The sequence below is a fragment of the Camelus bactrianus genome, chromosome 35, assembly GCF_048773025.1.
Source record: "Camelus bactrianus isolate YW-2024 breed Bactrian camel chromosome 35, ASM4877302v1, whole genome shotgun sequence".
Classification (NCBI taxonomy): domain Eukaryota; kingdom Metazoa; phylum Chordata; class Mammalia; order Artiodactyla; family Camelidae; genus Camelus; species Camelus bactrianus.
The window spans coordinates 13574171-13592691 of NC_133573.1; the positions used below are offsets into that span (position 1 = coordinate 13574171).

The 18521-nt window shown below is 50.1% G+C and overlaps 1 protein-coding gene across 1 annotated transcript in view; it reads right to left on the reverse strand.

Moving 5' to 3' along the window:
• The window catches only part of JCAD (junctional cadherin 5 associated), a 36439-nt gene extending 19239 nt beyond the window's left edge, over positions 1–17200 (reverse strand). Inside the window, exons 1-2 of the mRNA XM_074358465.1 lie at positions 17054–17200; positions 3648–3998 (exon numbers count right to left, since the gene is read on the reverse strand). Coding sequence (XP_074214566.1) covers positions 3648–3928 — 281 coding nt within the window. The 5' untranslated portion in view covers positions 3929–3998; positions 17054–17200. The remainder of the gene's footprint in view (positions 1–3647; positions 3999–17053) is intronic.
• Positions 17201–18521: the final 1321 nt, after the last annotated feature.

Here is an 18521-nt window from a genome sequence, read left to right on the forward strand (position 1 = left end):
CACATGTGTTTTCACAAGCAAACCTTGCAACAGGGCAGTGGTGCACAGACAGTTAAACCTGGCGCCATGGATGGACTGCAAGTCTCCTCCTCGCTATAACCTCTGAACACAGATGTAAATTTAACATTTTCACAGGTGTGCTTTTCACGTTGCCACGGGGAGGACAGAGATGCCACCTGGAAGGAGCACGCAATAGGTCCCTGTTGTTGGTGACACGGCCCAAATTGGGACGCAATAAACACCCAGCTTTAAATCATCTGATGCCTAGAATGCCGATTGTGTGCAGCTTCACGGACAGTCACGGTTTTCCCACTATAAACCTCCAAATGCAGCAGTGACACTGGACATGCCCTGTGAGCATTTTTTCTGTACCACGTGGATGACTTTCATGCCAAGCCTACAGCCAGTTTCATCATCCCAGCCCATGACCTGAGACCCTTTATAAGTGGTCGAGCACCTAGGTGAGCTCTGTGCGGAGTGAGTGGCTTAAGGGGGCAATGCCAAATCTTCAGGCTTCGTAAATGACCGGTCAGGGAAGAGAAAAGAAAGGATGTTTGGGATGCATGGTCAGCCCCTACCCTGGGCCTGGAAAGTGCCCTCCTCCAAAGCCCCTTTGCCCAGAGCAGTGGGGCTCAGACACCCCTGCCATCCAGCCTCCCTCCCCGCACCAACCAAGCAGGACTGACCCGCGAACCAAGCCAAAGCGCCTAGGGCTGCCCCAAACCACGGATTCTCTCTCAAAAATGTCAACTCAGACATAGGGTGGAAATCACAGGGGGTCTGGAGCTAAACTGCCACATAGAGGCGGCAGCATCACGCAAGCGCCCAAGCCAAAGATGCTGGGAAGTGGTGCCCACTGGGGGAGGGGGAAAGGCCAGCAGAGGAGCAACAGGGCCAGGAGGTGCCCTGACAAGTGACCATGTGGAGGGAGATCGGGAAGGTCCTGCAGGGGACAACCCAGGGCCCAGGCAGACATCGGCTGATCCATTCTGGGGCCCAGCTGCCTCATCCCTACCTGGGAGGAGACCCGCCAGTCTGCGTGTCCCACCCATGGACGGGCCACGAGACCCCCGCTATATCCGCACCACAACCTCCTCTTCTGTGCACCCAGAGGAGCCACAAGGAGGGAGACCCCCCCGCCCCGGGACCAGTCTGCCCCCTGGGAGCTCTGCTGTGTCTGTGCCGGTCCCCCACGCCTCCCACCCTGCTCGCCCCCCAAACTTAGCCCATTCAGATGCAGCTGCCAACACCACGACCTCAGTGGCCAGCTCGGAAGCCAAGCCTCCTCCTCACGCCAGAACCTTCCCAGACTCGCCTCCCACAGGTCCTTGCACTGGAAACTTCTCCACTTCCCACCGACCATGAGCCAGCGCTCCGGAATACTCCGCACTTGCACGGCCGCCTTGGCTTGTCAGTACTAGGTCTGATCCAATGAGTTCACATGTGTTTAATAAATGCCAAATTCTTTTACAGGATTTACCACAACCAGGGAGAGCTTTAATATTAGCACCTGCTGATTTCCTCTCAAAGCACTTTTTTTCTGAGGAGAAAAATAATTCTCCTCCCACCAACCTTTCCGTTTGCCTCTTGCTTTTAGTTCTCTGTGGCCACAAAAAAAAGAAAACATCTTTTCATTTCAACCCAGGAAGCCGGGCAGCTGGTCTGTGAGGCCCTGGGCACTGGCGTGGGTTTCTGCAGACACGTGTGCGTGTCCTCTTCCCAACCTACAAGGCAACCTTCTATCCAGCAGCCACTCTGCGCCTCCCAGGTCAACCAACCAACCTCAGCGATGCCAGGATGCGGCCAGATCTGCTGAGAACTCTGCCCAGGGCTGCATGCGACCACTCATCTGAGCACGTCACTCAAGACAGAAAGCAAGCCTGCCGGCAGATCTGATGGAGGCCAGGCTGGGGGCCCTTGCAGTCTTCAGGAACCTGTTACCACATAGAGGCTGGAAGGTCCTGAGCAAGATGTGGACGAGCTGGGAGCCTCACTGCCCACACAGAATTCTTCTGCCTCCCACTCGGGACCCAAATCTGATCTCCTTCAAGCCTGGGACAGACCCCACACAGCCTACGGGACACGTTCGCCTGGTTCCACAGCCACCGTCTTCACCTCGTTAGACACTGAGCCTTCTGCTTCTCAGCAGCTGTTCCACGGGGGGAGAATGAACTGGATCCCTGGGTATGGTCACTGTATGCCCGGCAAGCTCTGCAGGAAACACGCAAGGAGGAGCAGTCAAGGCCCAGCCTCGGTGCCCTGTGATCTAAGGAGGAGGTAGGCGTCCTCGCACAAAACCAGGACCAAGGCAGGCGGGGTGACATCGAGCAGGGGTCTGTGTAGTGGCAGCCAGGCTGTCCCGACCCTCAGCCATCGTGTTCACAAGCACCTTCTTCCAAAGTCCTCGGCGGGGATGCTTTTCAGGGACTATGGTGGCAGACAGAGGCCCAAGACGGTGGTGGACACGAGTGTGAGATTAGAAGGCCAAGCTTAAATAAAAGTGGCATCAAGTCCTTCTCCACCCTGGGTTCCCTCCTGAACGTCTGCCCCTCGCCAGAAAGGTGGTCCTCACCTGGACACACAAACCTGCTTCTACTCCACCGGGCATGAGGAGGGGCCACCACCCCAGCTTGCACTCAGTCACCGAGTGCTGAATGCTCCAACTTAGAAGAGCAAAGTCCTTCCCATCTTCGCCTGAAAGCTACAGACCAGCGAGGAAGAGCCTTCCCGTGGACTGGCGACTTCTAACCCTGGAAGCCTGGTTCCTTCCCTCTGGGCTCGGTTCACTCCCCTTCTTGTTTGCTTGCTTGCTTGTTTCCCGTAAAGACAGGCCTCTGCTCTCATCCGTCTCCTTGGCCCGTCCTGGGCCGGTTACACGCAGCCTGTGGCACACTCTGCAGGGCAGAGCCCCTGCCCCGGTCTGAGCCTGGTCCCGACGCAGCACTGAAGACAGTTTTACAGTGATAGCAAAGGTTTCCTCCAGGTTGAAAGTGCCTGGCTGGGGGCCGTGGGTCCCCTCCTGTGCTGGCTCTGGGGCAAGCTGCCGAAATTCCTTTATTTACCTCCCTCCCCATCCCCCTGGCCAATCCCCCCTCTTTTTTCCGTTGTTGCTGTAAGAAAACACCCACAGACGCAGCTGTATTCAGATGGGATACCCACGCTGGGGCCAGTGTGAGTGTGGAAGGAAAAGCTGGGTTGGAAGCCAATGGAACTGTATGAACATATGAGAAGAAAGGTTTTCTTTTTTGAAAGGGGAGGGGAAGACATACCTCTTTCAACTCTGCAACGTACAAAACATTGAAACATGTTCATGAGAGAGCTTAATGTTCTAACAACATGTGCCTGACATAAACTGGCTTTTACAGAGTTTCTAAACAAGTCCTGGCTGAAAGATGTGAGAGATTATCAGGGAACAAAGAGGCTGAGTATTAAAAGGCGGTGCTGGTGGGACAGAGTTCGTTTACTCGCCGCTATTTCCTGAAGGTCTGTTGCTCTAAGTGCATGGAGCCTCCCAAACGCTCCATGGACAGAAGCATCCATGTCGCCCAGTCTCCCCTCCCCCGGGGCCCCAGCCAAATACAAGGTATTGCAGGATGTACTTACACACCCGAGTCAAAGGCAAACAGTGGGTCCACCACCAAGCTTACCCGGCCTCAGAGATCCTGGGAGCAGAAGCGTCCGGGGGCTCCCCGTGGACCCTCGGTCGGCGGCGACTGCTCTCAGGGTTGCTCACTCGCCCCTTTCCCAGCGACGTCTCGCCACGGGGGCGGCCGGCGGGGCCATCCTCACACCCGTTCAGCAGCCCGGGGCCGGCCTGCGCCCTGGCCCTTGCTGGCTGGCGGCCCTCGCAGTCACTCTCGTGCGGCGCGGGGGGCTTCCTCGGCAGCTTGTACCCGTGAGAAACCAGGAGGTCCTCCACGCTGTACATCGTGCACCGGCCGCATCAACACTCCGCCGCTGGGACTGTGGTGGTGGCGGTGGTGGTGGCAGGACCCACGCTGCAGGGACAACAGAGAGAGTCTGTGAGCAGTCGCCGAGTCCCCCTGTCCGACACCACCTCCCCCCACCCCCGGACCAAACCCGACCTTGGTTGTGGTGTCTGCAGAGAAAGGAAAGGAGCTGGACTCCCCATCCCATTCGAGCAGGGGGTCTGAGGGTGCTGGAGGGGCTTGGCAGAGTGTGGCACTAACTCTGGGGGCCCTGCCCTCCGATGGCCGCCTCTTTCAGGAGAGTCTGGAATCACGTTTAAGCCACGAAATGATTAACATTGTCCACCCACTCCCTGCCCCAGACGTCTGAAAACACCACACACAGGAGTGAGGACAAAATAAATACACACTCTGAAGCTGCAATCACTACTCCACGTTGCTAAACCGAGCAACTGCCAGCGTCCAGCTTAATCTGATTACACTTCCCTGCTTTCATCTTGTAGACACAGCTTTTGCTCCAGCAGAGCAGAGCGAGGTCTCTCATCAGCACAGGGATACACTTCAGTGGAAGCAATCTAGGTGGTTATCTAGCTGCTAAAAATAGATCTGAAGTCTTCAGGCTCATAATGAGAAAACCCACGACACACTGACCAAGTGTACACCCCCAGCCCACCACACAGTCCCAAATGTCTTTCCACGGGAAACTTTTGAGCGTCAAATTTCTCCCCAATATATCTTGGGTAAACAGTCTGTGTCTTTGAGCAAAGGGTGTTCACAGCCCAATCCTGCCATGGTACAAGAATTCAACAACAGCAACTTGCCAGCCAAACTGTCCTAAGGCAGTGGTACCAACCAAGACGGGTAAAGATGGACAGAAGCCTGCTGGAAAGCACATGTGTGCAAAGAGGTGGGGCTGTCTTGTTTATTTTTACACAAGAGCATCTTCTTTCCTGTGTCTTCTGGTTGTTAATAGGCAGTTTGATCATACAGATCTGCTGCTGCCTCCCCAGGGTCTGCAATGCTGGCCTGGATGACAGGCACACCGAAGGCCAGCCTGGAAGAGCCCGGCCAGCTCCAGCCCCGCTTGGCTGGTGGATGGAAATAGCACAGTGGCAGCCCCGGCAAACAATGGCCAGGAAATGCCTGCCGGCCCGTGTGCAGGTGAAAGGGAGACGCATGTGCTTCCTGCCGGCGGGAGTTCTCAGTGGGGCCCATCTCACAATCCTGCTGACCGTGCAGGACCTCGCCCTCATCACACGCCAGGCTGGGGCAGCAGCAGAATCTCCGCTGTCAGCACGGATTGCGGGGGGATATCCGACTCTGGAAGGTACCTGCACCGTATGGAAGACTCCCAAGCTCCGGCAGTTACTGTGCTGGTAGAACACTCTCTGTAGCAACTCCGCTGTTCCTGACGCCACCGCCCTTCGTCTTCCAGGAGCTTGTACAACACTGACATAGAAATGGAGGCACCAGAAAGGCAAGCATTTGTTCTTTGATGTGACTGAGCAAGTCACCAGGCTGGGGGCTGCAGAGGCAAGAGATTCATTCCAAACCCAGGGCTATGGGACATGGAGGCAAGGTCTTTGTTTTGCATCTGGCACATAGTAGGCTCTCAATAAATAACTGGATGTGGGAGAAAGGGACATTTGGGCTAGGTTTTGAAGGATGATTAGGAGTTCACTGCATAAACCACATGTGTAATGTGGATGAGAAGGGGAACTGGAAAATAGATGTGGGGTACCATTTATCCCAGGAGTAGAGAAATGACACAGCAGTGGATCCCTGGTAACCTGGACCAGGGTCCCCAGACTCTGGCTCAATGGCACACATCTGGTCAGCACCGCAGTTCAAGTTAGAGTTTAGGTTGAGGACACTGAGTTTCCCTCTGCTATTACGTCAGGCTCTTTAAAAACCAAGCAAAGTGCACTGCACCCAGCTGGCCACCCAACACACAGAGGAGCAGGCCGGTGTCCACCACAGGGGCCACTGTAGGGTGCTAAGCAGCGATGACCTTCAAGAAAAACATACAGGAGTCATGTCCCCTGGGGCTAGGAAAGTCAGCCGGCTATGGCTACGTCTGCGTGGGGGCAGATTCAGAGAACCCTTAAGTGGCATGACAATCAGGCCAAGCCATAAACAACTTTCAAAAAAGATTCAAACTCGTAAGTGCTGTAACTTGACGTCATAGGTCTGAGGTCCGAGGCGTACTGACTTGGGGGAGCTCCTAACTCGTCTGGTATCTCGGGGGCCAGCAGCTTGTGGGGAGCAGGAGAAAGGACACCAGCCTCAAGCTTCAACACATGGGCCGAGCAGCCCTACGGGAAGCGAGGGGAGCCCCACGGGCCCCACAACCCAGAGGGGTTCCCAGCCATCGTCTGACCCCCGGAGGACCCTTCTCCAGCAGACTTAGACTCCTGGCCTCCTCGACCCCAGCTCAGAGCCTGGGCTTCTCCCTCGCTCCACACCGAGGCTAAACATCACCTCTCCTCTCCCACAGAGTCCTCAACAGCCACACGGTCTTTCTAGCCCTTTGGATTGGACTGAACAGCCCCGCACAGTTCAAACCCATGTTGTTCAAGGGCGCCTCTTCGTAAAACAGCACGATATCACGCGTCGTCCTTTTAGTCCCGGCACCAAGCCTCAGTTTTCTGATCTGCAAAATGGCAACGCCACTATATTCCTGTCTCATCAGGCAGTGCTGAGGGCCAAACAAGCACACGTAAAAGCGTTAGTCGCCCCACGAATGTACGCCCATGGGTTTACCATGCTACTCCGTCTCTGAGGGGCTACCTGCCCTCAAGAAAAGCTTTCATATTAGTTATTCACCGTGACCATTAGACCACGTCCTAACTTCTTCTGTGTCATTTGGGATGTAACTCTCTATTTCCAAAGTCATACACGCTTTGTATCACCCAGATACCTGTCTTTCATGAATGGCCACTTCAGTCACCACCCAAGTCACTTCCAACAGTGCATGTTACTTACATCAAAACACGATGCCTGGGTGCCTCTGATGCACCAGGCACTGAAACTCTAATAATGAATAAGACACATTCTTTACTCTTGAGAATCTTACTGGCTTGCTGTAGCGACAGCTAGAAACCAGGTCACTGAAACATAGCCCACGCGTCTATTAGTGACAGCAGCCTGCCACTTCTCCGGAGTGTCACGGCCCTGCGACCGGGATGAGGACAGGAGGATGCAGATGGGACCCGAACCCAGTCTCAAGGGGTCAGGAAGGCCTCTGGAAAACCGCTTCTAAGCCAAACAGATTGTCTCCCTCCGGGTGGAGCGGCACTGTGCGATCACTCTGCAGGTATGATTTTCCAGCCAGTTCACGTATGAATTCTTTCCCTCGCCCCTTTGCTCATTGTCTTGTATCAAATCCAGTGGAACATCTAGTGAAAGGGTCGAGTCCGTGCCGGCACCAGGTGCAACCCCAGGGAGGGAGGGACTTGGAGCCCCGGCTGCCGGAAGTCCAGGACACAAACGAGCCCACTTTCAGGATCTTTTTTCATTCTATGGGTATCTAACTACCAGTATGCAAAGGAGACATTTAAGATAAGAACATGTTAACAGAACAGTCCCTCACAGAGGGAGGCGCTGGGAGATGTCCTCGCTAGGAGAGTCTTAAGCAGGGGTTGAGGCAACGGGTTTAGAAGCTCTGTTGCTTTTCCAGGAACCCACTGAGGGTGTGTGCACACATCAATCAAAACTTGAAGGGAAAAATATTTACTTTCACAACCTGACAGGTGCTCCAATATTTTCTATTTGATTTCACTTTTTAAAAATGCTGGTCGCCACCCCCCTAAACGTCATGTCGCCCTCATCGGTCACAACCCACAGCCTGGAAAGCACTAGTGAAGAAGTCCATCCTGTGCTGGTCTGGATGCCAGACTAGATGGCCCCTGAGAATTCTGTCAAGTTCAAAGAGCCCATCAATCGATGAGAAATTGCTTCGTCCGACAAGTTCCTTGCTGTGTTCTCAACAGCACTGTGGCTCTTCCAGACTATCAAAAATCTCCTTTCCAAGAAAAGTCATGGCAACTAAGTGAAGCTACTTTCCTATTCCTCAGGGCATAAGATGAAAAGGAAGAAACCTTCCTAAGGGAAAGTCCTGTCTTCTGCTTCCTTCCTCACCCTACACCCGATCTACCTGGGACCTGACACCTGAGGCCTCGGCACACCGCATCACTGGTTGACAGATAAATCTGGCATCTCAGAAGTGAAGAGGGACAGGGACGCCAAACAGCCTTCAAAATGAACCGGGTCTGCGGTGCTGCTGCTTGGGAGAGCCATTCCTGGCGGGGTTTTTGTTTCTTTTGGGTTCACTATGGTTCTTTTCATCTTTCCCTACTATTTTCTAACCCACATATTCCTAGAGTAAGTCCAGCAATCCAAAGACAAAATTTATACAGCACTTTAAAAATTCTACCTTCCCCCATAAAAACCTGACAGTCTCGTAAAAGGGACCCGTGTCCTGGCGGGGCTCCTTCCCTGGGCAGCGTGTGCTCAGCTGTTTCTTCTCATCACAGGTGGGAGCGGCTGCAGACCTTCTACCCCGTCACCCCCACCCACCCCGACAGAGAGGGACCAGAAGCACAGTAGTAAGAAGAGAACGTGGGCTTTCAGGACAGAAGGGCCTGGCTTTCCAGCCTGGCTTCCGCTTGGTCGATGGCCTTTACCAAGTGACTTAACTTCCAAGCCTCAGTTTTCCAATCTGTAAAATAGATCTGCCAATTATTCCAAAGAAAAGTACATGGCCTCCAGGAGCCATTAGCGTGTCGGGATAGTCATTTCTACTGGACTTTGTGATGTTGCTCGATTTAACCAGAGAGAAATCCGGGCTCAAGCTAGTCACCTGGACTCAGACATCTTCTCACCAGGCTGCAGCAAAACAAACCGTGTGATGAAAGCAAACTCTGTCAGGCAGCACACAGAAAGGGGAAAAACTGGATTTGTAACACACCAAAAAACGGTGAGGCTAAATGCAAACTTCTGGGGTTTACCCTCTGTTCTGTTATGAAACTGCATACTCACAAGTATCAAAACTCATAGTGTGACCAAGGAAATGGTGAAGGAAGACAAAAGGTAACACTGAGCTGGGTAAGAAGTCTGGGTTCAATCCACAATTCTCTTGTTCACCTCCACAGGACTGGTCTAAATTAAATTAAATTCATGAGATGAGACCCCAAAAGAAAAGCTGATAGCATGCAGGCTCTAATCCAGTGGGGTTAAAGGGGGCAGGGTTGGAGGAACAGCAGGGCTGAAGAGCCGGGCTTCCCAGGCTGGGCCTTTTGACAGACTCATGACATCGCCAAGTTTCTATGCTACGACTTTTTTCCGCTTGAGGATGCTTGTGGTAGGTGGTGAAACGCTCAAATACTCTCCAGCAGATGCATAACAAATTTACCAAGAATGTCTTCCAATTCGTGGTTAATTTATCCTCCAGCCACGCTGCCCACCCCAATAAACTCTTCATACAAAGCAGAAGCTCAGAGAAGCAGCACAGGAAAAGAGAATTGCATCAACCATCCATCCACTGAGCACCTGCCATGTGCCAGCTACTCTGTTAGTTGCTTGGCACATCTTACTTCCTTTCCTATTCCCAGTAAACTTCCTGCTGTAGATACAAATGTCTCCATTTTACAGACGAGAAAAACCGAGGCTGAGAGTCCGAGGTCACACAGCTCATAAGTGCAGACCCCAGGGTCAAACCAGGCTCTGTCCAGCTTGCTACTATTTTAGGCTCTATATTTCCTTAATAGCAATGAAAGTTTCCTAATCTACTAAATAATGCATAAATATAAACCGAAAAAGACAAGAAGCCATGGTGGCATAAAAATTTTAAACTGCATATTTAAAAGGAAAAAATTTCTCCTTTATTCTCTGGGGTTAGGATGGCACTTCTAGGTGATTCTTTCCTGGTACCCACCAAGCACACACATACTCCATGCACGCATGTGTGCACGCACGCACACGCCCACACGATGGCTGATGCCTGGCTTGACTGTCTAGCAATGCTAGCATTGATTCCTAAATACTCGGTAATGGGATTCATTCCCAGATACAGCATGAGGTGCTTTGTGACCTTCAGCAGACCTCATCAATCATTTTGGGTTTCAGGCTCTTGGTCAGTGACCTGGAGTTATCATAAAACCTTGAAAAGCAGACACACCGCATCTATGAGAAATGGAAGAGGATTGAGTTACTTTCAGGAAAAAAAAAAAACTAAATTCTAAAAGAAAAAAAAAGATCTATATAGAAATAGCCACTTCTATCTGCAACATGATAGGAGTCTGGACTTAACTGAGCAAACAATGCGAAACCACAGAAGGGTCTGGGCAGGCAAAGGAGAGATGTTTTGACGGTGAATCGGGAAAGAGGGGGACTGACGTGGTTAGAACAAGGACAGATGTGGACAAGCAGTCACAAGTCCCCTCCACTGTAACGCGGAGGGGTGGCAACAGGGGGGATAAGAAAAACAAAGGGATTAAGAGCCATTTTCAAGGGAAGAGGTGCAGTGGATCTCAGTCTTGGTGACTAAGGTGCTGGTCCTTTCATTATGAGAAACACAGAGATTGGAAATAACTCTTGGCTGAAGGTGACAGGTAATTTGATTTTGATTTAACTAGCTTATTCCTGCAAACGTTTCTTGTGCCCAAATCAGTTTCAAATGGGTTTTCATCAGAATTTTTGTCGTTTCCAAAGAACCTGAGTGAAACTACATAAAGTCATCTTTCTGTGTGGGAGACTTCTAAGTTCTTTAAATATTAGCTGTGTCCTTTGCATTCAGGCTGAAGGGCCGATAAAGTTAGGAAAGCACCAAGAATCCATTAGGATTTGAGCATGGAGTGAGTGGTCCACCCCACCCCCTCCCCCTAGGGATGATTTCTGTTTCCCCTCATCACTCAATACACATCGGCTGTGTGGGACTGAGGCTGAGACAATGCCTGAGAGAAAGGGGGAGAATCCATGGGTCTCAGTCTTCCCCGGAAACAGCAAAATGTGAAGGCTGAGCTGGAGGTTCGTCAGGTTCCTTCTCGCTCTAGAAATCGCCCCTTTCCCTCACCTGCTCTCCCCGGTGACCAACAAGCACGCACTTCCTAGTCAGCTGGCCCCAGTGAGGAGAACACAGCTTGTGGTTGTGCCACAGAACACAGCTAACTGGGTCATGTGAAGACGGACCCTCTGGCCTTGGCCTCGTTAGTAGCAGCCATACGAGGCCAACCAAGGGAGCAGAGCTGAAGAGCCATGCACTGCGTGGAGGGGGAGGAGGGGGCGGGTCAGGCCAGGGAGACCATCCAGCAGCTGTCCCTCCCAGGACCCCCAGAGCGCAGGCGCCGCCCACTGACTCTGGGGACATAAAGACACAGGAGCGCCATCAACACCCGCCCCTGAGGATGGTGTCGTCTAGGCGGTCACTTCAGTCACGGGCATCCTCAACACTAGAGGTTGAGACTCGCCCACGAATGTTAATGAACAGGTGCCACAGACTCCTCCCTTTCCATTTATAAAAATATTCTCATATTTACAGTTACCAGGCTCCCCAAGACAGTGAAATGAAACAAAATATTCATAAACCGATTAAATCAACCAAAACTTGTCTTCCTTTTTAATGTGTGCCCAGAACACGAAAGCTAATAAAGGAAAGAGACAAACACCCAACTAAAAATACGAAACAAACGTTCACCCCTACCTGTGATCCAGGACATGTAAATTAACCCAAAATGCCATTATTCACCTCCGAAATTATTAAAGCTTCTAGAAAGCAGGATCTGCTGTTGGTGAGGGCCTGGTGAGTGAGCTACAAAGGTTCTCCTGTTTGTGGGTATATGAATGTGGGGGGCGGGTCTGTAGGTAAACGGCTACTTCCTTTCTTAAAAGTGATTAATATTATAAGATCTTTAAAAATCTGAAAATTTGTGGACTAATAATCTCACTTCTTGGGATCCATCCTCATGAAATAATCAGAGATACACACAGAGTTTTACATAAGGATACGTATCTAAGTTTTAATTATGATAACAGAGAAAAAAGCTAGAGTAAATGTTCATTTAAGAGATGGTTAAAAAAATCCTGCGGCATCCACGTGGTAGGCTAAAATATGCACACATGTGTATCCAATTATGTTTTCAGATACATATTTCTTTTTTTTTAAATTTTGTGTTTTCAGATATATCATGGTACAGGAGAAAATGCTCATGGTACCATGTTGAGTAATAGAGACGGGATATAAAGCCTAGATGTAGTGTGTATAAGACCAATTTCATTTACATACACACACACACACAGAGCGGGGAGAAACTCCAAAAGGAAACAGACCAGAATATCAACAGTGGTATTGGGTTCTGAGTTTTTCTTTAAATGTCCTTATTTATACTTTGCTGTATTTTATGATGTTCTGTCATGAAATATACTAGATTGAACCACATGAAGTTGCTATTTTGCAGGTAAAAAATGGTCAAATATTGGTACTTTCTTGTTCTTTAGCTTAATATCTTTTCCTCATCAGGGGATAAAACCTTAAAAACAAAAAGTTGCTTAGGTAGGATCAGGAAAATGTATCTGCAAAAACGTATCACTTATTTGGAAGACTCGATGAGAGTAAGACACAGAAGAAAAGAATAAATGAATAGTAAATTACATCAGGTTTGAAGGGTCTAGTACATGCTATGTGTGTCTTACCTGCTACAGAGATATTTGACCAGCCTCTACTAGGTTGAAAATCACATGTTCTGCTGACAAAATTGAATATAAGATTACAAGCAGCATTCTAAAGGTCTTGATGAGACATTGGTACTCGTCTAGAAAACCTAAACTTCTCAGTTATACTCGCTGACATTCCATACTTAAGATGTATTTAGTCCCTCAAATTGTTGGCAGTTGACTGTAAATATTTCTTCAACTGACAATGTCTTGGTCTAATGTTATGATTAATATATAACAAAGTACTTTTTTTAAACAAGAGGTAAATAGCCAAGACACAAAACAAACCAGATTGGAGCACTTTGCTAACTTGCACAGACTTTTAATGCTTTCTCCAGCTTTTTTTTTTTTTGATGGCAGAACCGTGTATTTTATTATGAGCAAAAGGGTTGCTATTTCCCTTCCCAGTCTTAATAATTAAAGAGCTCAACACTTCCAGTCTGAATTCTGGTACAATAAGTGCTCACACTGTCATTACCACACCACAGAGCAATGACCATCTCCTTCAGGGCCCTCAAGTGGTTAAAACTTCCTAAGACAGAAAAGCAGACTGATTCACTGAGTTGAGTTTCTTTAAGGTGACCAAAAAACCAACCAACCAACCAACAAAAAACCCTGAGATGGAAAACTTGGGTCTAAGATCAAAAGGCTTCAGGAATGCTCACCTTGCTGGGTTGGGTTGGTGTTAAGGCACTGATTAAAAAAGAGTAGAAAATAAAGTAGCAAATATTATGGACTTAACTTCTTTCATAAGTATTTTTTCTTCTAATTTCTCTCTTCTGTCCTTTACCCCATAACTTGCATGAACACAGTCACACTCACACACACTTTCCTGTCTTCTCTCTCACTTCTAAATTCTGTCACACAATGATTGCTCTGGAGATCCCACCCATTTTTATGAGACCCTAAGTACCTCATTAATGTTCCTGAAAGATTAGCGGTCACTGAGAAAAGGACTGACATTGGATAAGATAGTTGGCTATTTGCAAAAACAACTATAAAACTTATAATAGGTTAGAATTAAATTCCACTATCACCACATGGGTCAAATTCCACATACAGGTTAGAATTAAACTCCACTATCATCATATATGTCAAGCTCCACATATAAAGATTCCTAAAATTGTCTCTTGAACTTACAACACATTAGCTTTGTTTTTAAATGTCTTTAGAATAAGAAAGCCAAAGTTTTACAAAAATGGTAAAGTTTAAATTATTTCACATAATTCTTACATTATTTTGTAATTAGGAAAGTCTCTATATAAAGTTATTCTAGAAGTAAGCACTGAAAAATTCACTGTTTAAGTAAAAAGTAAAAGTTCCAAATAATCCCACTGTGTCGAGATAACCATCTGGTTTCCATTTCCCCAACTAGTCATCCTATACATACAGTTGCTTTCTCTCTCCTTTTTTCCCCCTCTTTGAAATATATCTTGGTGTCCCTTCATAATAGTACCTGAATTCTTGCATTTACACACAGAAGAAACAAGCTTAATACCCAAGCTCGAGAGAGAGAACCAAAAAGCAGCAAACTACGATGATATTCAGTGGCCTGATAGTAAGTCTTTGCCAGTTTAGCCAGGCTGTTCCTAACTATATTACCTACAGAAAGTTTTCGGAAAATACATTTAGTTAAAGAAAGTAAAGGTAACGAGCCAAATTTTAAACAAGATACCACAAATTCAAACCAAGATAATGAAGCTTTAACACCAAGGTGGTTCCTGTATTTTTTAAATGACAAGTAGAGTTTAAAAAATATATCAGAGGATTGGAGACTGATACAGCCCACTCTGGGCTGCTGGCCTTAGCAAGTGGGTGTCCCCTGGCATTCCTTAAGTCAGCTGGCCCTTGAAACAAAGCACCATGGCAAAGTCTTCTGCTAACCATCTGCTAAAAAAAAACGATTCAACTGCAGTAATGGGTTCAGCAATAGACCCGGAGGATTTCAGAGACAAAGTCTTTGCTTATCAAAATAAAAACCACAATAGAACAATTGTTTCAATCCAACGCTCTGTTTTCCAAACTCTCTCTAGATTGATTAGTGTGAAGTCCGGCCAAGCTCATTAAGGGAGAAAATTCTGGACCCTTACAGCGTGGCTGGTGTCAACTGTCCTCCCAAACTCCAGGGCTCTCCAGCTAGGACCATGAGAACTTGGTGGAACCACAGACTCCTGGGCTTTCTTTACTGATAGCACTTCCAGGACTGATTTTTAAAATGTATTTTAAAAATTAGATTCCCAGGATCTTTTCAAAGCAATTGCTTTTTTTTTTAAACTGAAAAACTGGCTCTCATTTATTCTCCTTGTGTACCTCCAATCTCCAGTTACCTCTTTCAGCTAAAATTTTACAGCCAAATGCCGCTGGAATCTGTGACTACTCAGATGTTATTAGATAACTCTGATTGTGGACACTCGGGCATTTTAAGTTATGTTCCAAGGAGGTGGAAAGACAAAAATTCTTTTTTTTTTTTTTTTCTGGCACAGGCTTCCTCCAGCCACCCAATCCCCCTAAATCTCTTGGGCCTGCCAAGGGCCTGACCTTCCAATCTCTGCAGCAGAGGGTGACGTTTGGCGGGAGGAAAGCACAGAAGATTAAGGCCTCTGTTCAACAAATATTTGCTCACCCACTCCAGAGGGAGTGAAACAGTTTGCTACGTGCTGCCTGCCCTGAGCAACACTTAGAGCCCTTCAGGAAGCTTGTTCAGCTGTTGGCCAAGAATTAAGACACCTAACATCAAGGTAAATATAAAGTCCAAACCCGTAGAACATTATGGAAAACCAAATGAATTGACCAAACTCCCAATTCCGTGTGAAAACCAACACAAGTTCCCAGAAATAGAATCTGTGGATGATTTCCCCCCAAAAAATTTACACTCACTTTTCTTGCTGGATGGTCTTAATCCAGTCATGTTAAATTCTAAAACTGCCTGACGTAAAGCAACATGTCCCTGAAGTTTTACCTGCACAGCCTGCACCCATTCAGGGCACTGAGTCTGCAATTTCGGTCAAAGCATTTCTGGCTGCCTGAATCCCTGACCCACTCCCCTCCCAAGAATCCCCTCCCGTCTTCCAGTCCTCCTCTCAAATCCCCGGGATATCTATTTGCTAATCTGAAAAGACAAAAGAGCCAGAGAAAGGAGAACATGTCCTAGTTGGGTGGTCCACACAGCTCCACCCTCTCCCCCAGGGCCAGGCAACCAGATCTCCAGTGGGGGCAGGGGATGCCGGGGGGAGGGAGAGTGGGTGGCAGCCGCGGGTGTGTGTTGGGGGACGGGGAGTGACCTGCCTAAACTAATTCCCCAAAGTCCTCTGCTCCTAGAAAGCGTGGAGGAACAGGGTCTAGGGCATGACCAGGTTATGCTGGCATAAAGTTCCCGTTTTCCCTTTTTTCTTCAGTAGTGAAATCACAGCTTCTTTTTCAACCCCCCTAGAAGAATTCGAGGCGCTCGGCTGCTGTTACCAGTGTCAGGGAGCAAGAGCGGCGCTTTCAGCTGTAAGCTCTGAGCCTCACTGCGGTCAGGGCATCTAGGAGAATATTGGCATTCCGGGGTGAACTGACGGCGATTAGGGATGAGGGGCGCAGAGAGCGCGCGCGGAGACCCCGGGCCGGCAGGCGGGCTCCAGATCCCATAAACCAGCTGATTAACGAGATTTACAGCGCTCGCAGGCGGGGCTCTTTCCTTTCTCCCACCCTTTTTTCCTTTTTTTTTCTCTTTTGCTTAACCGCAAGCAGCCGGGGGCCGGGCCGCCGCGGGCACTGGCTGGGCGGCGATTAGCGCCCTAATCCCAGCGCTGACCCGCCGCGGGGTGGGCGCGCGGGGCTGGGCGGGGCCGGGCGGAGGCGCGGCCCCGAGCTCCCAACGTCCTGCGGGCAGCTCCCGGCTGCCGGGGGCGGGGTAGGGTGAAGAGGAGGCGACTCGTGGGAACCGGGGATCTCGGGGACCCTGCGCAGCGGCTGTCAGTTCCTGGGGTGGAGATACCCGCGAAGTCGCGGCGCGCAAGCGAGGGAGGAGGCTGGCTGGCCCCGGGCTGTGGCCAGCACGCCGAGAGGGGGACAGCGACCCCCGCCCTCTGGGCCCTCCCCGCGCCGAGGGACTATGAGAGCGCCAACGCCAGCAGCTGCCCTCGGCGCCGACCCGGGAACGCGCGCCCGGGGCTGGGCACCTGAGGGCGGGGACTCGCCCTCCCAGCAAAGGTGCGCCCCCGCCCAAGGCTGCCGGGCTGGGGATCGCGCGGGGTCTCCGGGCGGGATGCGGACATCCCCCAACGCTGAAAAGGGCGCGGATCCGAGCAACGTCCGGGCTGCAGAAGTTGGGGGGCGAGCGGGAGAGGCTGGGGGCGAGGCCCGCGAAGCGCCGTAGGAGGAGGCCAAATGGACGGTTGGAGTCAGAAGCGGCGAGAGACGCGGGGACTTACCGATCGGCTCCCTCATGCTGCCCGGAGCCGCCGCCGCCGCCGCCGCCGCACCGGCCGGCCGGGGACCAGCGCGACCCGCCCCGCTCGCAGCCGCCGCGGCCGAGCATGCCCGGAGCCGCCGCCGCCCGGCTCCGCCCACCGCCGGCCCTGCCCCACCCCGCGCACTCGCTCCGCCCCGCCCGCCGCCAGGCCTCGCCTCGCCCATCTCCACGCTCCGCCCCGCCCGCCCCGTGGCCTCCAGGCTGCACTGTCCCGCGCGTGGGCTGCACCCGGGCAGACTCGTGGGCAGAGAGCCTGGATCACCGGCCTCCTCCGGGCCCCGCCTGGGTGGATTATGCCGAAGGCACAGGTGAACTGGCTACCCTTCCCTCTCTTCCTGTCATTTGGGTTTGGGCGGCTTCAACCCTGTGAGAATGTCCCCCCGACGCACGCACAAACACGCACACAGATACGTGTCCGTATATACACAGCCACACATAGATGCACACAAGCTCTCATATACAGTCACACACACACTTTCACAAAGCACACACGCACCAAAGGCATGAATAGCAGAGGACAGTGACAGGGACAACAGCTTAGTGCTGAGATCTCCTTTAAAAACAGACATCTAAGAGTCTTAGCTTTAGGCTGGAGACGTCGCAGGTGACAGATGAAGAAATTGTAGTCCTATGAGGTGCTGCCGCTGGAAACTGGGAGGCACTAGAGTTAGCAAAATGCAGAATCTGGCCCAAGACCCTCGTTCTGGACCCTAACCACAAATTGTGTACAGTCTGAGAGAGGAAAAAAAAAGCCCAACACGCTAGTGCTGGAAAAGAAAAACCATATAATCAGGGCTGTGTGGTGCATTATCTGCAGCGCATCCCAGGAAACCAGTGGGAGAGGCAGGAGTAGAAAGCATGATCTGGATGGAGTTCAAGGGGCAGATGGCTTGGGTCCTGATCTTGGATGCTTCTGCCACTTTCTAGATGTATAACCTAACTTTATTAACCCCAATTTCCTCTCTAACAAGATAGGGACAATGACGGTGTATAGGAAAGCCATGAGAATAGGAAAGCCATGAGAATTAAGTGAGATAATTCCTTTTGAGCACTCAACACAGTCCTAGCACATGGTAAGAAAGCAGACATGTTAGCTTCTCCCACTAACAGTGGTACTAACACTGGTACCCTGTGGGAAGGCTTCCTGGGGAGTCCCCTGAAGGCAGGTGGGATGTACTAAGCAAAGACAAAGTTGATCATCTCCAGGCTGGGAAAATAAGATGGGAAAACAGAAAAAAAAAATGAAATGCATAAAAGATGAAAATTAGAACATTTTCTAACACCATATACAAAAATACAGTCAAAATGGGTTAAAGACTTAAATGCAAGACCAGATACTATAAACTTCTAGAAGAAAACATAGGCAGAACACTCTTGAACATAAATCACAGCAATATATATTTTAAACCAACTCCTAGAGTAATGGA